General features: G+C 38.5%; 1 protein-coding gene across 1 annotated transcript in view; it reads left to right on the top strand.

Annotated features, from left to right (window-relative positions):
* cnksr3 (cnksr family member 3) overlaps positions 1-25,761 on the top strand; it is a 69,574-nt gene that overhangs the window by 20,902 nt on the left and 22,911 nt on the right. The window contains exons 5-13 of the mRNA XM_082147765.1: positions 590-631; positions 2,527-2,646; positions 2,735-2,794; positions 2,979-3,047; positions 5,156-5,302; positions 8,095-8,222; positions 8,724-8,911; positions 9,966-10,052; positions 11,462-11,747. Of these exons, the coding sequence (XP_082003891.1) occupies positions 590-631; positions 2,527-2,646; positions 2,735-2,794; positions 2,979-3,047; positions 5,156-5,302; positions 8,095-8,222; positions 8,724-8,911; positions 9,966-10,052; positions 11,462-11,747 (1,127 nt within the window). The remainder of the gene's footprint in view (positions 1-589; positions 632-2,526; positions 2,647-2,734; positions 2,795-2,978; positions 3,048-5,155; positions 5,303-8,094; positions 8,223-8,723; positions 8,912-9,965; positions 10,053-11,461; positions 11,748-25,761) is intronic.

Genomic DNA, 25,761 nt, shown 5'->3' with positions numbered 1-25,761 from the left:
AATGTATTATTATTCGTTAATGTCTTGCTCTGGAGACAGGAATATGCAAATGTATTTGCGAGTGTGACGTCACAGGTCACCCAGTATCAAAACAAGCTGTTTTTGGAGTTTGATTAAATAAACGCTTTGTTTATAATCAGGATGTTTTAAGCTATTAAGTTTGCAGGATGTTTAATGATACAAAGAGTGTATTAAGGTATGTCTTTATGAGCTCTTTACACACAGACGTCTCCTGAAGCACAGAGAAACATATGGTTTTACTGAGGCTGTCTCAGTGGGGATGGGCGGCTCATAACTGTGATCGATGTCTCGGCTCTGTTTTTGCTCTTCATAGTCTCAAAGCTCTCAAACACCACAATCCAAACTCTGCAGCAATTATCCCGTCAAACGTGTCTTTAAACCATAATTAAACACAGGCGATAGGCCCTTCTCCATCTATTTGTCAGCACATTCCAGATTTCGAATCCTTATATTACATTTCTTAAATACTTTCTTTGGTATTTTGATTTCATGTTTACCATTCCATATTTTCCTGTGGGAACTCAACATAATGTGGTGTCTCATACGAATCCTCCCTTTTTAATTGCAGGACTGCACTGTGTTTGAAATGGAGGAGAAGATATTAGAAGTGGTAAGTAGAAAGTCTTGGCGTCCGTCGTTTTACAAACAGTATATTTATGAATTCCCATGAAGCAGCAACATTATTCAGGCAGGCAAACTTCTCTCAGGTCAGAGATTCAGCTGTTATCTGTGATGCATTTGGGTTCATTGTAAGTGTGGAGATGTTATCCTCAGAAACCACTGGAGAATCCTGTGTATAACAGTCTCTCACAGTCTTCATCAAAGGAATGTTCTGGATGCAATACAATAATTTGGACTGTTTGTAAAAACTAGCATAAATTGCTTGTGCACTTGAAGTCTATGGGGCAAGGCATTACAAAAAAAATTATAAAAAAAATACACATACAAAATACATTCTCCTACTTTAGCTTGATATGCAAGTGTGTTCAAGTGAAATATAATCAGTGAGAAATTATATTAGCAATACTTCATTTTATTCTTTTGGGATTTGATTGGATGGGATTTGATAAGTTTTGATTTTTGGTTAATATCATTTATCCAGTTCCTCAAGGCCATGGTAATGTCAACAGAATAGAAAAACAGTTTCAGTAATCATGCACAATAAAGCCATGTCACTCCAAAATATGTTGCCTTTTCAATATGTTGACCAACTGACTTTCATTAACTGAGGAAAAACATTGTCACTCACCCAACATTTAATTTCCCAACTGCCGTGAACTAACCAACATAATAAAACCATATTCAGATCAAACTTTAAGCACCACTTTGAAAGCGTTTGCAAAATATGTAGTCTCAGCCTCAGATGTCACGGACCGCTGGCTGAACATCTGATGTCTAAGGCACACAAAATGGGAAACACTTTGGTAGTTTCTAAGTCGTCCTCTGATTGGTTGAATCATCTAGGATTTCCGGAAGATGTGTGTGTTGCGTTCATGAAGACAAACCCCCTCATGGAAAAAGAAAGCCGCCGTGTTTAACTGTATCAATGAGCGCTTATCAGGATCAACTAAGAAGTCCGATGCGCCATTGTTGCAGTAAACTTGCACAATGTTCTTAAATTAATCATTTATTAGATGCACGCCGGTCTGTTATCCAAGGGACATCGACTTAATGATTGGTTGCTTTACATGTCGGTCAGATGTCCTGTTGGGCGGTCACTTGGCTAATGAAAGCTGCGATGGGTCCAGGGCTGTGTTCGAAATCGTCCCCGATACCCTCATTCACTATTCCCTACATTACTCCACTAATATAGTCCACTTGAAGGAGTGAATGAAAACGAGTGAGTGAATTCGGAGACTGAGTTCGCCGGAAGGGATGATGCTTTTGCATAGTTTGTGCTTGCAGTTTAATAATAATTTGAAGCTTAGCAAACTGGCAGCTCCAGTAGTAATGAAACCATTTATCTTGAACTCTGTCATGGAAACTAGCATGTATAAACCTTATTAAACAATTTAATAATCAATCAAAAAGCAATTTATACCTGTAGGATATTACCCTCATTGGACCAGTGGTTTGGAAAATGGATGGATGGATGATTCAGCTGCAGATGCCATCTTCTGGTCAGACGCGGGAATTCATTCGACATGACCCTCAAAGTGCATTATGGGTGTAATGTAGCTGCTTAGCTTGCATAGGTTGTACGCTCGTTATTGCAGTGCATCATGGGATTGAATGAGTGTACTCGATAACGTCCGCTAGGATTTCGGACACCACTACAAATGGCTGTTCCCACAAAAAGTGTCACAAAAAGGGTATAGGGGGTGATTTCGGACACAGCCCAGATCTTCTGCCATCAATCTGAAGGTCTGGGAACACAAAACTACGAAATATGCATGAAGCAACTTAATATAATTTTGCAAAAATGTCGCCATCGTTCTGGATACGTTATCATAACCAAATGATGGATTCTAAGTACCACAACACTGTTCTTTCTGTTTACTTAAGGCACGGGTTTTGACTGGCATTTGTGACTCCACCATGAGAATGACCTCTGACCCCTTGAAGACTCACATGACCATTTTGGAGGAAGTCCCCATCCCCAATATCAAACCAGGCGAGGGACTGGTGAGTGTCAACAGTCTTTGCACACGACCCGCTGGTATGTTTGTGCTCGTTGTGTAACAACTGCATGTTATTTGCTTATTCTTTGAAGGGGATGTATATCAAATCCACTTACGATGGACTTCACGTCATCACCGGAACCACAGAAAATGTGAGCTGAGCTTCTTTAACTCACTATAGATCGCTGTGACTTGTTTTGCTGTTAATGCATTAATGTCCAGCATCATTCACGTCACTTTATAGTCTGTGTATAATAGATTGCCAAGATCCACAAAACAAGAAACAGAGCATTACTTCAATTGATTAATAATGTCTGTCTCTGTTTCACTCCTCAGTCTCCAGCGGACAGAACTCAGCGGATTCATGCAGGCGATGAGGTGATACAAGTCAACAGACAAACAGTGGTGAGCCCATCCATCTGTCACATGATAGTGAGGAGGATCATGGGTAATAATCTGCTCTAAAAGAGTGAGAGGAAGCAAGCTTTTGTGTTGGACTGAGTAAACCTGATCCATGGGAGAGAGAGATATGTCAGTGCTGAAAAGCCTTTTGGATAACCATATTGTTATGGACTCCTTTATCATTGTTTTGGATCAGTGCTGTTTTTTATTCACCTCATATTTACAGTGAAAGCACTGGTGCCGAACCATTTGTGTTTGTACAGCATAAAGCCATTCAGACTGCATTTGTTCAGCTACAGTAGGATCAACTTTCCCCCATTTATGGTCATTTCTGTCCAGGTTGAATTTCCAGTCCAACCTTGTGAAAAAGAAGTGCACTTAATTGTATTTAATGTGCCCTTGTAGTGTACTTCAAATCTTAAAACTATAGTTTTAAAAACTGTACTTGCAGGTAATATAATATTAATGAAATAAAATGTCACTTAAGTCAACTTAGAGTACACTTTCATGACTAACACAACTAAGTACACACTTTAAACATTCACTTAATCTTTTGTCGTGTTTTAAAGAACCGCTTATTTTGATTAACATACTAAAGCATGTGTAAAGTAGTTGATTGAGTACATACTATTTTAACTGTAGTGTGTTATTTGATATTACATTATTAAAGTAAATTTTTTTTTTAAATGCATTAAATTGCAACTTCATCATTATAAATGTGTAATTGTAAATACACTTAAATACATGACATAAAAGTTTCAGTTGAAATTACATGAAAGTATATTTTAGTTTACCATAAATGCTTGTTGGTACATTGGCAAGATACTCTTATATAAACATATTTAAATGACAATAAAAGTAGTTATGAAATATAAATATGTTCTATTTATATATAAATATGTACTTAATCCCACTTAATAGTACTTAATAGTCTAAAAGCTGTTAAGTTCAACTAATTGGATTTAGTATTAATGTAAACTATAATACAATTAAATTTAATTGAGTCAAAATCATTACTTTTTTTTTTGAACAATGTGTTTATTGTTTTTAAAATCATTACATTTATTTCACACTTAAGTATTGTAATGATTATCCACTGAAAACATGAAACAAGAGCAGACGTGACAAATATTTTCTTTTCAAGTATATTATTTCCGTAATAAGCACTCTTTTTAAAAGTATGCTAAAGTTTCCTTTTTGTCACAAGGGTATTTCCGCATCACAGCAAAAAAATAAATAAAATAAAAAATACATAATTGTGAGATAAAGTTCAAAATAAGAAATTAAGTAAAATTTTGAGACATGTCACAATTAGGAGAAATACAGATGTGAGAATTAAAAAGTAAACAATACAGTATGTAATTATGAGAAAGCATAAGTAGAGAAGTTAAGAAATTAAGTCGTAGTTGCAAGAGATAAAGGCACTAAACAAAAAAAGTCAGAATTATTAAATACATTTAATCCCAAAATAATTATAAAAAATCTTTACATTTACGATTTAAATAATATTAGTGCTGGGCAAAGATTAATCGTGATTAATCGCATCCAAAATAAAAGTTTGTGTTTGCATAATATATGTGTGTGTACTGTGTATAATTATATTGTATATATAAATACACACATATGCATGTATTTATTTAAGAAATATTTGCATGTATATATTGTATATACATTTATACATAATTTATATTATATATAAATATAAATAATTTATATATACATTTTTAAAAATCTTAAATATATACATGCATATGTGTGTATTTATATATACAAAATAATTATACACATATATTATGCAAACACAAACTTTTATTTTGGATGCGATTAATCGCGATTAATCTTTGCCCAGCACTAAATAATATATAATTTATTTATACTGCATTACACTAATGAGAATGCATTATGGTAATGAGAAATGTGTGCGATTTTTATGAACGTCGTTCCCCATTGCAAATAAATCTTATTGTCCTAAATTGGTACTGGAAATAGGATTCATTTTCATTAAGTGAATTATAATTTCTTATTTCACAGTTTTGATTTTGGGGTGAAATATGATCTGGACATGTTTTTGACAGGTTTTGTGAGAGTAAACTGATGTAACTTCTTCTCAGGTGGGCTGGCATTTGAAGAGTCTGGTGGAAAAGCTCAGGGAAGATCCTCAGAATGTGACACTGATGGTGAAGAAAAGACCATCCGGCACCTGTGGCTTCACACCCGCACCACTGAAGAACATGCGCTGGAGACCCCCTGTCGTCCAGGTACTGCCCTCGCTCTCCTATAGATAGCTGTCTCTGTCTGTTTAGATTTGGGCTGGATTCCAATTAGCATGCTGTAGACATCAGGATTGTTGAAAAGTAGCCTTTTTGCATGGTTCTGGACTAATATTGTCCACTCTGAGTGGATCCATTATGTCAGCTTTAACCCAGTGACATCAGTTTGATGCTGGATGGGCTGTTTTGTATGCTTTAGTCAGATGAAAATTACACACTTTATTAAAGCTAGGGTGTGCAGTTTCAGAGAGGCTAGCAATAGCAAGCTAGCTTTGAAAGCATACGATACTGATTGCTGTTTTACTATATTTTTGATCAAATAAATACAATTGAGCATAAGAGACAAAAAGATTTAAAAAATGTTACCTGACCCCAAACTTTTGAACACTAGTGTATACTGTTACAGTATGCAAATAGTCATAGCTTGTGAGGTATTTTACAGTGTTTCTCTGTTTCACATTTGCACAAACTCCTTGAACTTTCATTGTTTCAACATGAGTGGATGGGTTTGTATGGGTGTTGCAGGACTAAAACAATGAAACACTTCTTCCCCTCCACATACACATTAACTTGCCTCTGAAAATGCATGTAGATTTCACAGATCTTTCACAGCTGACTTGTGTTGATTATCAGTTCAGATTGCTGGACCAGCAGCAGGGTTTCACATCAGGATGTGTGTTTCCACTTGATTAAACTCCCGGTCCAAATGTCACGCAGCCATTGATTTTAGAAATACTGTAGCTAATATTAGTCCATATGGACTCTCCCAAACCCCTCGCCATTCTTTTTAAAGGTCAGACCATAGACTATAGCTCAAGACAAGCGATTTCCATTTGATGATAAAACATTAATGTAAAAATCCATGAGAAATAGTTTATGTATTTGTGGGGTTTTTTTGTGTAAAATGGAGATTGCGATTATCCCACAATTCTGAAGAAAAAACATTAGACAACCAAACAAAATAACTTGCAAACTAGAGGTTCTGACAGATGGTTCATTGCTTTAGTGTATTTAAAAAATATATAAATTTGAAAGAAATTATGTAAAAAAAAGATTTGTGTTGTGGTAAACAAAGTGTCTTAATGTCTCATTCATAAAAGACTTTCATTATTGGATGAATCGGTGTTTATTAATATATCTTTAAAATGAATGATTCAATGACAAAAACTTTTTACCACCTCCTGGCGTAACAATAAGCAATAGGCTACAATACATACAAGTGTCAAAATACTTTAAAAAGATGATTTACTGTTTATACGCAAACTATAAACTTTACACTTTTATCCCCTGTTATTTAAATATTTGTAACACATAAATAATGATAATGTGTGGTTTGATAAGACTGTTTGTAAAGCTGCTTTATACTGTACATTTACATGGCAGCTGCTCTCTCCTGATCAGCGGCAGCGCGAACGCAGATTCAAATGTTGCAGTGTGATGACTGTACTTTCAAAGGTTAACCAAAGTCCCTAAAGTCTTTGGTTTAAACAATTTCACATTGTAAGCGTCAGCGGAGCGTGAGCAGCATGTGTTTTGTCGTCGCTGCCCATATCAATGAATGACAGCATTCACGTCGGAAGTATGACGGCCAACCGTCTCATTCATTAACATGGGCAGCGACAAATTACGAGTTTTTTTCGTTATTTTTTTCACTGACGCTTGCGATGTGAAACAGATGTAATAGACAAAGCGGAATCGTTGTAATTTAGGAATAAGATCGCGTGGGTGTTTGAATCGAGATCGTGATCTTTTTAATTAATCGTGCAACTCTACCTGAAATCAGGGATTTTTGCCTGAAAAAATGAACTAAAACATTAAGTAACAACTAAGCAACCACCTACAAACTCATAGTACCATCCATAATTGTGGTGATGAGTTTTGCACAAACAAATGTTAATGGTCCTACTCTATCTGCTCCGAGCGGGATTCGAACTGACGTCTTCGGCATGGGAGGCGGGTGCGCTAACAATGACGCTGAAGACTGCAGTCACTAGTGTGCCTCTTGAGATCAGCGGAGTGAGGTTTACTCACACAGCTCTAACTAGCTTGCCTCCGTTACACTCACCCCCTAAACTTTACTCCCATACGGGTCACGGCACCAAATGTAACCCCTCTGGTTTTCGAACTGGCATGGGATGCAGGTGCGCTAACAAGAATGCTAAAAACCTAGCGTCAGTTGCTAGTGCACCATTCAGGCCAGAAGAGCAGAGTTTACACACACAGCTCTTACTATCTTGCCTCCGTTACACAAGCACCACTCACATTTCAGAAAGTGTAAAAATCTAGTTTACAAAATGTACCTTTTAATTAATGAAAGGCCTGCTTGCCAACAAATGTTCTTTTCAATATCTGTTTATGCAATTCATATAATCCATACAGGAACTTAAGTGTAAAGACTATTACCGGTTATTTTAACAAAAGTTGAACAGTACTTTTGGAATGATGTGGACTTAAGTTAATTCTTGCCCTGGCAAAGTCTATGATTAAAGGCTTAAAGAAAGTCTACATTCAACAAAAATTGGCATGTCTTAACAAACAAAGCAAGGCCTTGAGATAAAAAATATATATAAAAAAAATCACTATAAAAGTATGTTATTGTAGTGATTTGGTGTTGAGATCAAAGATTGATGGATTGAAATGGAGTTAAATTGATCCAACTGTTAATCTCATTAAAAAAGATTATGCAAGATGTAATTTAGCAAGGTTTTCTTCACAGTTATCATATGCAAACATATCTTAAACATGGCAGAATGAGGGATTAATAACTTTGTTTGTTTTAGAGCCCATCGTATGTGCCTGCCGCCCAGTCATCCAGAAATCCTGTGCAAATCTCCATCAAGCGGCCGGAGAAACCTGCAATTTTAGATCTCTATATTCCTCCTCCTCCTTCCATGCCATACAGCCCACGGTCAGTATCTATTTCTCTGATAACGTATCGCCATCATATTAAATCAATTACTCTGTGGCTCTGTTTCAAAACATAGTGAATTGTCTTACTGTACTTCCTGCATAGGCAGATGCTTTCTTAGGCATAATAAGCGCTACAAATGATGCACTCTTGATTAATCATTTTGTAGAAGTAGAGTTAAAAAATCTTGCTGAATTTTTTGTTGAAAAGGTACATCTTACTCCAACCAAATGGTCTTGAACGCATCATAAGTCATAATTACACCTTCTCAACTCTTACATACAAACTTCCCAAGAGAACTTAAATGCACCATTAGCTCGAATAAGCACAGAAATGCATAGTGAACATGCACCAATATTGGGTTGAACGGTCATTTTTATTTGTAATTATGAACTTTTTACCTATAGGCCTACTATACTTCATTCACCATCTTAGAGAATTTTAAAATGCTGTCTTGTATTGTTAACACTATAATGCTTCTTTATCTCTGTATGTCTGTAGAGATGCAGAGACGAGTGAATGTGTAGGTGTGAAGATGAGACCAAAAGGTTCAGAGTCGCCAAATTCGTCTCTGGATTTAGCTGGTAGACGGCGTTCAAATGTCAGCGACTACACCAGCAAACCTAGCGTAAATCCAGCTGAGGTCGTCATCCCACAAGCAAGACTGAGACAGCGGACTCCATCTAGAGGTCAGTACCTGTTTAACAAACAGTACTTTATTTTGGCAACATTTCTAAAGTATTGTCAATTAAATTATTTACTCACTCACAAGCCATCATAGGTGAATATGACTTTCTTCTTTCGGCCAAACACTAACGGAGTTATATAAAAAAATATCCTGGCTCTTCCAAGCTTTATAATGGGGGTGAGTAGAGTTTTTGAATCCCAGAATAGCACATCCATCCATCCATCATAAAAGTAATCCATACGGCTCCAGGGGGTTAATAAAGGCTTTAGTTAAGGGTCAGAGGTCACTCATCCGCCAGAACTAGACTTGCGTATGGCCGTTACCGGAAGCCAGTGATTATAGTTTATAAAGTTATAAATATGGATATTTTTATTACAAGAACCCATCGCTTTGCTTCTGAAGGCCTTTATTAACCCAGCGCTTTTTGGGGTTTTAAAAACTTACTAAAGAAAAGAGAAGAAGAGAGTATAAGATATATATATAAAAAGAAGAGAGTCATATATACCTAGGATGGCTTGAGGGTGAGTAAATTATGGGATAGTTTTCATTTTTGGGTAAATTAACCCTTTAAGGCTTTTTTTTTTTTGCGTATCCAAACTTATTAGTTTTGTAGCATGTAGTCTGAACAGCAAAAAAAATTAAATAAATATGAATCCAATGCAAACCAAATTAATATTTCAGATGACAAGTTTAGTCCAGTTCATTATATGAGCCGGTTCTGTTAATAAATGGTACAAAAAGACTCACAAAATCACGGTGTTATTAAAATCAGTCTGACAGTTTAGTCCAATTCATGGATAAATGACTTTTATGAGCCAGTTCTGTTAATAAATGGTTCAAAAGACTCACAAAATTAGAATCAGTCTGACGAATCATTCACTGAATGAACTTACTGAATCAACGAGACTCACTTAACGTACCGTTATCATTACTTTCATTCCGTCTGAATTACACACGTTGTTAGTGAAAATTAAATGACTAAATAAATGTCTTAGCCAGCATTCCTCAAGCAAGGACTCAATTAGACTGATTCTGTCTTTTTGCACATGCTTTAGGAAAGCCACGTCCCATGTCCATGCCGGTAGACACTTGCCTGGGCGCGTCGGACTCTCCCTCCAGACCCTGGGCTCTTGGAAGGAAAGGTAAGGGCAACACCTGCCTGTGTGTAAACTACAGCTGAAACATGTTAATCTCCAGCTGTCAGCGTAAACATTTCGAAAGCCCAATTACATGGGCAGAAGCAGACATCAGTAAACATTTGGAATGTTTTTGCGGATTAGAAATACATGCCAAGTTGTTTTCCTGTTTTACTGAAGAATCTGAACTAAAGTCATAGTGATCATGCAGCATCATGAATTTTCTTTTACACTGTTGCAAAGTTTACTACTGTTACACTTAAAGTATACTTAAAAGTATACTTTTATACATTAAAAGTGGACCAAATTAGTCCCAAGTAGTATTGAAACAGTAGACTTACAAGTACATACTACTAGTACATTGATAATAATATACTTACTACATAAAGTATACTTAAAAAATATACTTGAACTGTTCATAAGTATACTTCATAAAATTTACTTGAAGCATACTTGCTTTTTCATGCATACAAAAAGTACAAAAGTAACAACACATTTCTCTCAGCTTTCAATAAAAAGAGTTGTCCAGCCTGTAATGTTATTTTGTGTGGCATACATAGCTCTAGGGGTCAAGAAATATTCTAAGTATTCAGAATATAGTGTTTTTAAAAGAAAATGAAGGTGTATGTTATTATATAAGAAACTATGTTGAATGCATTACTGTGAAACACTTGCACAAAATAATTATGTGAAAAGTAAAAAAACAACAAAAAAACACACATGCAAGGCCTGGAAGAGAGTGAGCCTCAGCCAGGAGAGACAAAGTAAAGCAAAAGTAATGTTACTAGTTACTTTTTTAAGGAGTAATGCAATTTTGTAACTTTTAAAAGTAACTTTCCCCAAAGCTGAAGGTTTTCCCCTATAAGGGCTTTCGCACCGGAGGAACATTTTCATAGTTCCTAGAACTATTGGCTGAAGTTCCTGTTTTTGGCGTGTTCGCACCGCAGGAACTGGAAACTATTTTAGTTCTAGGAACTCCTTTTGGAGGAACTAATTTAGCTCCTACTTCAGTGTCGGTCTAAACCAGCACTATAGGAACTATCCATGACATTAGTTAGGCTGATTGGCCGAACGCACAGTGTGTTTATCATCTTCAAACCAAACTTGGGTTTAAATCCTGTCGGGCTTCTGCACTTCCGATAATGTTTACACGTTAGCTCAGTAGGCAGAGAGTAGACAGTGTTTTGTGGCTGTTTGAACGCATTTGATCACATGAGCGTTTACGAAAGAATTGCGTTTTCAACTACTTCTGGAAGTGGTCGAAAGTGGACAATTAAGCTCAAATTGTTTTAGACACCATTCACACCTGTATTTAGCGTCGTCCACTTGTGATCCGATCGACCAAAACGCATTTTAATACCAGCTGTAAACGGCCTAAAAGTGTTTAATCCTTGATGTGTCTCGTCTGTCCTCAGGTGAGGAGGTTTTGCACAGGTATCTGAGTAACGAACAGATCCCCACCATCTCAGAAGAGTCGCCCTGTTACCCACTGCCCTACCGGCCCACAGGCGAACGCCAGCTCGTCCGAGGGGTCGACCACATCCGTGGCAGCCAGTGTTTCATCAATGCAAACCTACACGACAGCGCCACCATACCCTACCAGGAAGCCATGGCACGCAAGCCTGCGCCGAAATCTCCCAAGAGACCCCCGTCTGAACCCTCTCTGCTCAGCAGCTGGATCGCACGACTCAAGCTGCTCACGCACTGAAGGCTGCTGGGTGTCTGCCATCCGTATGCAGTATTATCTCTTAAAATCTGGAACGTTCCATAGGATCTGAGACCAGGATCTGTTGAAATTCAGCTCGGCCAGTATTAAAGACCTCCTCGGTGGAACACCTGTTACTTTTCATTAAGACACTACTGAAAACTCTATTTCTCTGATTAATCAGGTCTTTAAAAGGATTTTCACTTGGAACTGTGTTATAAGTTATTAAATTTGTGCATATATTGTATATTATAGATACTGGTCCAACTTATTTTCCACTTGCTAAATAGCTTTCTATTTTAAACATATGCCTCATGCAAGTTAAAGCTATTTCATCTCTGAAATATAGAGAAGAGAAGATAAGAGCAAGAAAAAGCGAAACAAAAAAAGTTATTTGTTTTTTTAAGTGTCCCTTATTTAATAAACATTTCACATTGACATGTTTATAAGGCACTTCAATTCCTAATCATGTTTGGGAAATTTTCAGAATTTAAAACTGACTTCCTTTCAGTTCAGTTCGATTTGGCCATGCCTCACAGGAAGTTGGAATGGACTTTGAGTTGGAATGCCAGGAAGTTGAGTTTACTAAAAATGCAAAGTAATCATTTCAATGGTCCAAGACATTTTGACTAATTATGCCTGATAAGTAGAATCTATACGTTATTCTCAACTGATTAGACATATTTCTCAAAACTAAGTTCAACACTTCACACTCTCAACAGTCAACAGACTCTAACAGTCAATTTTTGATATTGTGTCATAGAGTACCACTATATTGAAGTCGGTAAGGTCTGTATTTTTTTAAAGGAAATTAATACTTTTATTCAGCAAGTATGCAATAGATCAGTCAAAAGTGACAGTAAAGACCTTTTCATTGTTACAAAAGACTTCTATTTAAAATAAATCAAAGATTTCTGAAAATAAATATGTATCTCTGTTTTCACAAAAATACTAAGCAACAATTGTATTGTTATTAATTGTGATAATATGTTACCAAATCAGCATATCTGAAGGATCATGTGACTGAATATTGGAGTAATGATGCTGAAAATTCAGCTTTGACATCACAGGACATTTTAAAATAGTTATTTAAACAGTTAAACAGTAATTTAATATTGTAAAAAAAAAAAAAAAAAAGTATTTTGATTGTTGTAAACTGCATTTTTACATTTTATACCACCAGACCCACCATAAACAACCCTACCCAGCCCCAACAGAGCAATCCCCAATTACAACAACAGGATATCTGAAGAGGGGAGGACAAAAATTCAATAAAAATAAATTACATACATGCATAAAAGCAAAGACACATGCATAATTGAGATGATGATAATATTAATATACAAATATTACATATAAATACATATATACATATATACCCCCACTCAATCCACGTCTAAGGTTTGTAAATCATTAGCCGACCACAAACTTTTGAATGGTACTGTGATGTGTATATATATTTTTTAATATATATATTTATTAAATACAACACCAATAGCAGTTTATTCTGTTCATTCCATTTGAATTTGACTTCCTTAAATTCATATTTAACTTAGCCTACATAGGCTGTTTCAGCATCCTGTTTGCTACCTCAATTCAAATTCAGGAATTGGCATTCTGAACTCAACTCTGAAGGGCAGAGAACCCTGGTGAGAAGATTTAGCTATTTCATAGCGTGAAGTGTCTGCTACATGAGCACAATATAAAGTCTGAAAGCCTTTTTACTATACATTTCAGTGTGAAAATAACTAACTTTCTTAGATAATTTAAATGGTATTCTCTTGTGAACGTTGTTCATGCTTAAATCATTTCAACAGTAACAGATGCAAACAAACTGTTAAAAACAAGAACACTTCTCTTTGAGTCTTAAAACCAGGCTACTGTAACACTAGAGCAAGTCTTAATTTTGAGAAAGATAGGATACTACTTGATACTTGTTTATGTTGTCAAGCACTGTTAATAAAGAATGCTATAAATGGAAAAATCCTCTCATTCCATGGATTCTTGTCTGGAGCAAATGTGGTCAGCTTTTCTATTATGTTTTTCCTCCAGGGGGCGCTCGCGGCTCGGAAAGACAACTTGAGTTTTTTTGTGTATCAAAAAAGTAGTCTATAATTGTTTAAATCTTATCATTCAAAAAATGTCTGCGTAAAATAAAAATAAAAACATTTAAATCTATTAATTCCAACTATTTCTACATAAATAATCTATAAAATTGTTTATTTGTTTAAAAAGGTAATCTTATCACAAGTCATTAATATTTGAGAATGATTCTATTTTTCAAATATCTTACCTGTCTTTTTATCAGTCAGCAAATACAGATATAATAAAATTATCTCCGTCTTACCTGTCTTACTATATTACTATATACTGTATATAACTATATACAGAGTATATCAAACAATATACAAAGAACAGCAAAAATATAAAATGACCAAATAAAAGAATAAATGAATAAATAATAAAAACGGCCTGCAAATATAAATAGGTTTAAAGAAATAATAATAACAATAATTCATTACATTTATATAGCGCTTTTCTCGGCACTCAAAGCGCTTTACAAGGGGGGAATCTCCTCAACCACCACCAATGTGCAGCATCCACTTGGATGATGCCACGGCAGCCATATTGCGCCAGAACGCCCACCACACACCAGCTTACTGGTGGAGAGGAGACAGAAACTAATGGGGAATCTTGAAAAAAGCACTACAAGTGTTGGTATTTTTTCGATACAGAGAGCGTTTCAAAATATTGTTGCAACTTGAGAAACGCCTTGAAATGTGGCTAATGATTGGAGGATTTGCACTTGTGAATATAGGAGTAATCCATCCATCCATCCATCCATCTTCTTCCGCTTATCCGGGGCCGGGTCGCGGGGGCAGCAGTCTAAGCAAAGATGCCCAGACTTCCCTTTCACTAGACACTTCCTCCAGCTCTTCCGGGGGGACACCGATGCGTTCCCAGGCCAGCCGGGAGACATAGTCTCTCCAGCGTGTCCTAGGTCTTCCCCGGGGTCTCCTCCCAGTGGGACGTGCCCAGAACACCTTCCCGGGAAGGCGTCCAGGAGGCATCCGGAACAGATGCCCGAGCCACCTCAGCTGACCCCTCTCGATGTGGAGGAAGGAGTAGCCTAATACATTTATAAGATAAATTAGAAACTGAGAGTACACAAAATCAATCACATACCCTGAAAAACTTTCCCAAAACACTTTTTACATTTTATTAGGTAAAAATTCGCTGGGTATAGAATCTGTGATTAATTTGAAAAATACCTAACTGTTCACACTAAGGTATATATGCGGCAATAGCCAACCATTTTCTCAGTTTACAATATTAGCAAGGTTACTCCAATAGGAAATTACATATGGTTTGGTGACAACCTCTCTGTGAAAGAGCACAAATCGATTTATTACTTGAATGTGGAACAAGACAAGCCTTAACCACTGCTGAGATTATACTTAATTTAATTAGATTAATTAGATTATACACGACTTAGAATTGTCACAATAACACAGATAGAAACAGTCACACCACAAGAGACAAATCAACAAATGGGAATACAGATTTTCCCACTCACCCAGTTAACTCCCCAAGTTAAATAGCTTACAAATACTTAAGTTAACAACTCGATATCAAAATAAACTGATAAAAAAGAAAAAATTTAAATAATCACTTATTACCACACAAGGAACAAAAATAACCCAAAAAATTAAGAACTCACATTAACCATTCACAAAACAACTGACTGATTTAACACAAGAATAAAGGAAAAACTCCAATACCCTTAAACAATAACAAACAATACAGGATGTAATGTAATACAATAACAACAAAACAAAAACTCATATTAACGCATCCACAATTTACCGACTATTGATCAAAATCAGCTTATATCTACAGAATATACACTCAAACTATGATAATTTAGGAACACATACCTTACTAGTGATATCTCCGGGAACTAAATCAGTCAGGCAGACTGGGAAGCTGAGGGCTCGTCCAGTCTATCTGGAGGACAATGTGCACGCCGGAGGGGCAGAAACACATACGCACTGGCCGTGAATGAATCAGTCACACCAAAACCTTTGACTATACACAAACAAAGATGCCACTACAATACGAGTAGATACTTGGACAAAAACACAATCACGGAACGACTTCGACCTAAGAAGAGCAACCTCAACCAAATGCCAGCCACAGGACTTTATCCACCGTACCGCTCTGAAAATAAACTAACATTAACCAAAGTATGCCACTGACAGTGACAACCCAGCCAACAGTACCTCGCCTAGGTCGTTGGTGCCCCGTGCCCCTTCAAACGCCACCAGCAATCGAGTTTGATGCTCTCCTGTACATTTCCTGCAGCCGTCTCCTCCACTCTACCTAACAGAAAGTCAACTGGTAAACGAGACTTCTTCACCTTATACAGACTACAAAGCTGCTGTATGAGCGAAGATTCAAAGTTACGGCCCTGGTCAGAATGTATACGACCAGGAACCCCAAACTTACCACTACTAGAACTACTCCACCACTAACACTTGAGACACTGTTTCTGCCCTCTGATCCCTTGTAGGAACCGCCAGAAGGTACTTTGTGAAGACATCTGTCATCACTAGCACATTCTCCAAACCTGAGCTGGACGGCTCCAACACGATGAAATTGATGGCCAAGATCTCGTTTGGCCTGGAGGCTAGCAAATGCCTCATAATACTGGAAGCAACATCCTTACATCCTTGGCAGATTGGCAACGTTCACACCCCTTGCACCAACGGGCCACCTCTCCTGACTAAAACAAAAAATTGGGAGGGTCAAAAAAACAAGACCCTCCCAATATCTGGATCAGACTCTTGTAATGCCCTCAAATCAGCTACAGAATGGCTTGGGAAAACCTTAAAGCACTGCTTGGGTAGCCTGATACACCGGCTCCACTCCTGCTGCCTGTTGTACAAATGCAGGGACCAAAGTGGCCGGTAACAGCTGCTCCACCCTATCACTATCAGCTGGAGGCTGTCTCGAAAGGGCATCAGCGTTACTATTACTCTTTCCTGGCCTATACCGAACTTCGAAGTCGAAAACAGCAAGCTGGGCAGCCTAGCGCTGTTCTGTGGCCCCCAGCTTTGCTGACACCAAGTGACTCAGGGGATTGTTGTCCATAAAAACTACGCATTTATGCCCCAACAGATACTCTCTGAATTTTTCTGTTATTGCCCAAAAATTCTAATTTCATAGTATTGTAATTTACCATATTGCGCTCAGTGGGGCGCAAACTATAACTGGTATAAGCAATGGCTCAGATCTTTCCCTCCTGCTCTTGAGAAAGAACCGCCCCCAGTCCCCGGTGACTGGCATCCACTTCCAGAATTAACGGTAATGAAAAGTCGGCATATGCGTGAATAGGTGCAGTGGTGAGCTTCTCCTTTAAGGTGTCAAAATTCCTTTGACAATGCTCTGTCCAAGCACTGGCAAACCGTTGCCCGGATGATTTATTATGCCTGCCCCTGACGAACTCTGCCACCAGCTTATGTAAAGGGGCCGCCAACTTGGCAAACCCCTCCACAAAGCGGTGATAATAAAACGAATGGAGATCTGTAACATTGCCTGGGCAAGACCACTTTGCCACAGCCTCTAGTTTACTTGGATCTGTGGCCACCCCCTGGGAAGCAGAGATGTTCACAGGTCTTTCATCTGGAGTCCAAGTCAAGTCTGAAGTCTTTAAGCTGGAGTCCGAGTCAAGTCTCAAATCTTTATCACTGGAGTCTGAGTCAAGTCTGGAGTCTTTTGTCATGAGTCTGAGTTGAGTCTCGAGTCATTTCATACCTTACAAAAAAAATTACAAATTCTCACTCAAAAATCCTATTATTTGTATTATAGACAACATATATGATCTTTCTATTATCTGTTTTGTTTGTAATAAAGGTCCTAAGATGTAAGGGATAGTGTAAATCCAGCTTGTTACTTTCTAATCCATTACTATGTATAAAACAATTGTCCTGGCAACAGTCATTTTCAATACAATCGCTAAGTGGATGCAATATGGCACCAGTCGCGGTTTGTTATACAGTAGTTTGTTATTCAGCGGTGTTGATTGACGACAGTCATTATCTGAAAATATCAAACCTCGGAATGTTTAGTCAACTGAAAACTGTACGCATGCTGATTGCAATACGTTAAGATATGCACTTTAAGTATTAAATGGATTAACATTCTTCTATCTCCTCTCTCTCATAGACATACATTAAGAGAGAAAAAAGCTGAATATACTACGGAAAGGTTGATAAAAGTAAAACATAGTGCTAGGTTTAAAGTCTAGATTTTTTTTGTTAATGTTTTAACAAGTTTGCGATCCAAAGGAGCCATGCAGCTACACCACAGTATAATATGTAATGTGACTAAACTTTGTAGATGCGATGTCTCATAACATTTTAAGTTGTCGTTCCAGTCTTTAATTGTTTTCACACATGCTTTGAAATCTAGCCGATTTGACATGTTAATAAACCAAAATTAAGGAACATATGGCATGGGTGCTCCCGTCATGTTTCATGGGACTTTCATTACGGACATACGTAATCAAATTTTATGACAAGGGTCCGAAGATATTATAAATCCATTCAAATAAAACACAAAATTATTTCTTTATTATATCAGTAGTTAAGGATTAAAGACTTAAAAAATATTCACAAGTATTTGTCAATTCCGAGTCAAGTCTGAAGTCATTTCAGGTCGAGTCCGAGTCAAGACTGAAGTCTATTAAAATGCGAATCAAGTGCGACTCAAGTCAGAGTCTCTAACTCGACTGCCCATTTCTGCTGGGAAGACCCCACATGACCCAAATACTTTACCTGTTGCTTGAAGAATGCACACTTATCCAACTTTGAGGCCTTCCCACTTCATTCGACCCAGGACCACCTCCAACCGTTCAAGATGTTGTGTCACTGAGGAGGAAAATACCACAGTTTTGTCCAGGTACAAAAGCAATGCCGTTGATCACCAAACAACCTTTCCATCAAACGCTGGAAGGTGCTGGGAGCATTACAAAGCCCAACAGGCATCATATTCCATTCGAATAACCCGAACGGAGTACAGAATGCGGTTTTGGGCTTATCCCCCTCATTGACTGGAAATTGGTTGTACCCGCTGGCTAAATCCAAAGTGGAAAACCAGCAGGCCCCAGTCAGAGCATTTAATGTTTCCTCTATGTGAGGCAGCAAGAACGCATCCTTCCTGGTCTTCGAATTCAACTGATGGTAGTCTCCGCACATGCAAATCTTAACATTTTTCTTTTTGACCAGGACAATAGGAGAGGCGTATGGGCTGCAACTCTTTCGAATTATCTGGCCCTCAAGCAGCTGGTTGATGTGCGTCTTCACCACATCATACTCCAAAGGGGGCAAGCACCTATATCGCAGCCAGACTGGGACATCATTTGTGAGGGGAATGTCATGTGATATCAGGCTGGTACACCCTAAATCATTGTCATGAGCTGAGCATGACTGATAGCTCCATAACAGGGTCCTAACCGGACCTTGCTCCTCCGTTCCCAAAGCAGATAAATCAACAGATTCTATCTGCTCCTGCACTGAGGGTTCCACCACACAACCTTGGGAACCCACATTAGGGACCACTTCCTTTACCTTGGTCACCCCTGGTGTTAAGCTAACAACATACACACCATACAGGGTGCCTAACAAAGTGTTTGGGTAAAGTACTGCGTCTAAAATTCCTACATTAACAACCGGTATGTGGACCGTACCTCGAATCACTGGCACTAGGGCAGGTGAGGCCAGTAGCCAACCGGAAGGCCAGAATCAAGTGGCTTGAACACCGTACCCCATGAATACTGTTCAGAGCAGGTAGCGATTATCTTTATCGTACCACCTAGCACATCGTACACGACACCGATGATGCCCTCGTACCTGGTCCAGTTAACTGCTGAGATTTAATTTCGTGACAATGCTGCAATGCCGGATTCACAAAACCAGGAACCTCCACTACTGGTGGAGTATCAAACAAGGTTCCCAGCCAAAGAGTTCCCGGTAGCACATTCATCCCCAGTACCCCAGGAACCTGAGCACACATGCCACCACGGGGAGCACTGACCACTAATATCCCATTCTCAGGCACTATCTTGCCACACAACTCAACATCCAACTCCATGTAGCCAATATACGGAATTGCGAGCCCATTAGCAGCACATGACTGGAGCCACTGGCAAAGTTTTAAACGCTCTCTGCCCCATGGTTTGAAATGTTCCAAAAATCAGCTCTCGGTTATTGTGGATACCATAGAGCCTGTATCAATCAAACAAGGCACCGGAACTCTGCCAACAACAGGACAACCAGACATTAAATGAGACATTGAGCCCCCAATTCCCCCATCCAAGCTGTGGCTCAACAGCCCGGTGGGTACTAGTTTCCTGACCACTGACTTGACCGACGCTGCCCCTCTACCGGCAATGATGTACTAGCAACGGAAGGCTGAGGGCCAGCAAGTTGAACATTACACTCCCTGGCAAAATGGCTAGGTTGATGGCACCGCCTACAAATCACCGGCCCATAACGAGGGGAATGACTTTGTGTACGTGCACCTTGAAACAGCAAAACTTTTGAGTAAGCTGATTCAACTGATTTTGTTGTGCCTTCAACATCTCCTTTAATTCACTCAGCTCTGACTGAGAGGACCCACCCGTATCCGAACGCTGTCCTCCCTGAACTCCATATTGAATTCTATACGATAACGGGACTGACTGGCTATGAGCCCACACACCCCCAGGCATACCCTCCTGTTCCCACCTAATTAGCTCACTGCCTCACAGTGTGGCATTTGGTTGATGGCAGACTAACTGTCTAAGCTCACGGCGGGGATCATTATCTCCCACATGTTCAACAAACTGGTCCCGCAATAAAACAGGGGCATTTAGCACAGCCCCAGGAAACCGCTGTTTAACTTTCTCCATAAGGCCCATCAAAAAGAGGGAGAATATAATAAACACTCCCCTTCCATTTGCCTTCTGGAGAAAAAGGCTTCCTTGAATGCTACGTAGGACCGTAGCATTGAATCGAAAACCTCACGTAATGCAAGGAAAATATTATCTGGATCCCTATGTTCAACATCAGAACGATACCTGATCTTCTCTCGTGCTTCCCCCTCCAAGAGATCGAATAAAAAGAATGCCTGGGGCTTAAGAATGCCTAAAAAGTTACGGACAAATGACGAGCCCGCATACAGGCCTGTGCCTCCTCAATCCATTCGTTGATGCAAATACCTGACATGCCATTAAACTTGGGACATCTCCGGTCCCCGGGTACAAACACAAATCTTTCAGGCTGACTAGTGTAAAGCCTGCCCAATCGGTCCAGCGACGGTTTCTGATAAGCAACAAAGGTTTTTTGCATGTTACAGTCTTGCATGTACCATGTTACAGCGTGGTAAAGTAATTTAGTTCCAATCAAACTTTTGTTTGACTCCATTTTATTATGACCTCAAATTTAGGTTGGAATGCCAATAGGTTATTGGTCATTTTTATAATAGTTTAGCTACACATTTGATTATTCTATTGAACTCTTTACTTTATATTTTACCCATTTATTAGGAATCTATGTCACTTTGAGGTCCTCGCGCCGGCCGTTTAACACAGGTCTCACGATCAAACTCGTCCGTTTTCGGTCACTAAACAGAGATAATTGGCTAATATCTTAGATGGTCGCATTCGGACTTGGAACATGCTTAGTCATACAAGAATGGAGATTGTTCATTCCTTGCAACAGTTTCGGGTGTGTGTGTGTTATGCTGGCTAAGTCACTGTCGATGACATGGTTAAATTGTACATTCTGTAATTGATTGAAGTGCCTATACGTTTTTGATAAGGTGTCTGTTGGTATGTTGAGAAACCCTCCGGTTTGCCAACCACCCCAATAACAATCAGAAAGTTGAAACACTTTGAATTTTAATTGCAGGTCTGCCTCTGCTTTAAAATGAACATCATCAATTTGTGACTGTAGCCATTCATATGTATATTACAGTGTTTTTCCATGAGTTCGCAGAGGGTTGTAAATGACGTATGCTATGCGTGTCTTTGTTAGACTGTCATCATGGGATTAGCTTTACTGTCCAATATGTGTGAAGCTATGTGGATATGTTAGTGTGAAGAGGGACAACAGGTGAGCGAGGGACAAGAGGGACAAGAGGTGTAACACTTTTGGAATCTAAGCCATCTTTGTCTTCTTATGATGTGTAGTGTTTAGCCTGGATAGTCTAGATCCATACCAGGTGATGATGCCGTGAGGGTGTAGTGGTGGAGGAGTGTGTTCTCGGTTCATGTCTGAGAGATGGGTGGAATCTAATCTGTGTTGCAAATTTAGTTCCAATTCTACACTGTGAGGCCATACTTATGTAGTGATGTGCTACAGTGAGGTGTGAATGGCCTCTTGAAGTGTCTTTTCACTCATCTCCACAGTCTGCTGTGTCATGAGCATTAGAGACCCCAATTCTGCTAAATAAATTGTCTGGATTAATCAGAGTTATCACTTATCTTGTTATGAGTTCCAATAGGTTGATGCCCATGGCTTTACTTCAAGTTGCTCTCATTACAGCCAGATCTTTGGGTAGAAATTAATTCACCTGTTTTGGTGTTGCCTGCTTAGCATTTGTTGTTTTATGGTGTTGTTCACACATTTGGTCAGTGCAAGTCTCTTGTGACTGGTAAAGACTGTGGTACTTTTGCATGATGTTTAGCATTTTACACCCTCCTTGTAAATTTACTTCCCTTATCAGATTAAATTTTAGATTGTGCACCCCAGTGAAGGATGATTTGGTTTTCTACTTGTGCCACACTTCTAGCTAAAAAATAAAAGCACATCCCCTCCCCTTTTGGCACTGGGTAGCAGATCAATGAAATCAAATTGTAAGGATTAATGTATCACCTTTCTCCAATTAATGTCCTGCTTAGCGATTATAATATAATGTATATTATAATTTGATTTATAATACAATTATATTATATTAAAAAGAATATAAATTAAATAATATTATTTCTGGTCTCTAAAGAGTCTCTGGACAGTTGCCAAAGAGTTTATTTTGCAAAAGGCAATTCTTGTGATTTGATCCTGCAGTCACAGCTGCACTGTCATGTACATTGTGTGTACAACAATGGTCAGGCTGAAAGCCAATGAGGAACTCTGTTGTTGTTTTTAACACCCAATGAACTGCAAGTACACTCTGAGCACATGGTCAAATCCCTGCTCAAATTTTCTTTTTGAGGGCTAAGATGTCACAGATTACGTTATCATGTCTTAACATTTGAATGGTTGAAAAGGAATTTGGCTCAGGGCTGATGAGATGCACATTCGCCGTTTCTCTTTTTTCTTTTTAGATTTCAAATGCCCATTTGTTTCATTTAGTCTATTTAAAGACTATATGAAGGCAGAGTGGTCATTTAAGCTGATTTACAAGATGTGATAGATTTAATTTGTGTTACTATTTGGCTAACAGCTCCTATGGAACAGGGAGAAAAAGTGTGTGTTCTTAGCCTGGCAAGCCAGACCTACATCAAGATGTTAGGTCTGGCAACTCACCATAGACACGGCTCAATCCGAGGGGCGGGATAAACGGCTGTCTTTCAGATTCCCTCTGCACGTAATAGGACAGCGCTTCAACCAACCAGAGCGTTTTCCCAACAGTGGAGCTAACGTTAGTCGATAGATTCAACTTTTGAATCTGGCCGGCAAAACTACGAACACATCTTCCTTTTTTAAGAATGACTTAAGTGCCGTTCTTTGCTCAAAGGAAAACTTAACTCCAAGTCCTCCAGAGTCGCGGCCAAAGCCGATTCGAAAGACTGTTCGCCAGCAGCAGCAGCCATTCTTTGTTTTCAAGTAGCAGGGAACCGTCGCAACTCTGTCGTCATTATGTTAAACCCGCCCCGCCTACTCTATACACGATGTGATTGGCCTGACCCAATTTAGGTTTTACAGCTCTGAAAGTCAACGGAGAGTTGCTAGACTACCCTTGCTGCAAAATACATTTTGCTGCCGCTAGGGTGCGTCTAGATTTCTAGGCTAGTGTGTTCTCTGAGTGGGTGTACCCATGGGCTTTGCTCTGAACCACTCTCAGAAACATTAAATATAGTAACATCTTTTCATTGATCAAATCACATGTTTTCCAATAGTTAAACTCAGAATTTGTATTCTGCTGTTGGCTATAATTATCAAAGTGTTGCTAGTTTGTTGCAATAGCCAATAAAACAATGGAGAAAGCATTTTGCTGATTTAAAAACTTTAGGCTCTAATTTACAACTCTTCATCGAGTACCAGAATATAATTTGGAAGATGTTATTCCAATTTAGGTTTAATCTCTTGTTGCGAAGGCAAACAAGGAGATCTTTAAAATTCATGTCAATCCTTATTTGCGCTGTCGCTATCATGTCCCTGACATGTCGTTGTGTCTACTTCTCAAGCTTTTTGCGGTCTCCGGTCTAACTGGTTATTAGGGTGCGTCTGTTTTTCCCTCAACACTTCTAAAAAGGCAAAAATAATTGACTTACGACAACGCCTGAAGGAAGAGAAGAAGATCAAACCTCTTGTTGGTTGCAAAATCCCAATATTTTGCTGAAAAGAAGTTGCTCGCCTGTGTTGTGAGATCACCACTTTGTAGGCCTGCCCAATCAGTCCAACGACAGTTTCCGATAAGCGGGTGAAGGTTTCTGCGCGTTACGGTCTTTTCAGCGTGGTAATTTAGTTCCAATTAAACTTTTATCTGACTCCATTTTATTAAAACCTCAAAATTTTGGTTGGAATGCCAATAGGTTATTAGTCATTTTTATAATAGTTTAGCTACACATTTGAAATATTCTAGCCATACATATTCTATTCAACTCTTATATTTTACCTGTTCATTAGGAATTTAACGTGGGTCTCACAATCACAAACTCGTCAGTGATTGGTCACTAAACAGAGGTAATTGGTTAATATCTTAGATGGTCGCGTTCACGCTTAGTCTAAGATATTTTGTATAGCCCCCATGGATCTGTATAGCTACACTTGAATAATAGCATTTTCTATAGTCAGAGGTCATGGCCGCTTCTACAGATATATTAATACAGATATTATAATTCCCTTTTTCATCTTTACAGTCCAAGGACAAATTAATTAGTGCCAAATATGAACCGGAACTCAAAAATCGCAGTTGATGTGCTCTATGCTCCACATAAAACTGGACGTTAGTCCATTACTAATATACAAAGATAATCAATACAAAACATCAAATGCTCAGAGATAAAGAATAAAAGATGTATACCTGACTTAGGAAAATGTATACACTAATGATGAGTGTCTGAAAGACATTAAGCATTACGGGCTGATCTCATTACAAATCGCCCAGAGCCTTTTGAGACATTTATTTATATACTCAGACCAAGACAGAAACCTAAACATATGCTAACAATGGTAATTTGCATTAATTACTTTCTTCAGAGTTTACACCTTTTGAGGGCAGGATGCATGAAAGACCTCTGTAAGCAAGATATCTCTAAACTCTTAAAAACTTTATTACCTTTTGGTATACTTCTTTGGGGAAGAGACCTTTGTACCAGTCGTACTGAGACATTTCAAATGATACCAGACATGTATTGTATGATAATTGTTCACATTAAACCATATAGATTTTTGGGTGAATTTCAGTTGATCAAAGCATGAGAGAGAGAAGAACCGTTGGAAAAGGAGTGAAGGGAAAGAAATGTAAATTAATTCAATACTGAGATGAAACTTGCATCTAGGATGGGAATACTAATTTCGCAAGAGAGAGTTCAAATGTTAATTTCCAGAAACTTACTTTGTCTTCTCGGGGCGTGGTCGTTCCTCAACCAGATGACCCAGCATCTTTCTACTTCCTCAAGTCTTACACTAGTACTCACACCGACTGGATGAGGTGGAACAGGTTCTTCATCGGGCACATTAGAAGATGTTGTCTGCCTTCAACTGGGCCACAAGTCCTCTAAGTTCCTTGAGTTCCTCCTCC

Source organism: Leuciscus leuciscus (assembly GCF_965113295.1).
Source record: "Leuciscus leuciscus genome assembly, chromosome: 19".
In the NCBI taxonomy this organism is placed as follows: Eukaryota; Metazoa; Chordata; class Actinopteri; order Cypriniformes; family Leuciscidae; genus Leuciscus; species Leuciscus leuciscus.
The sequence above is the reverse complement of the archived record's forward strand: the minus strand, read 5'-3'. Positions and strand labels throughout refer to the sequence as shown.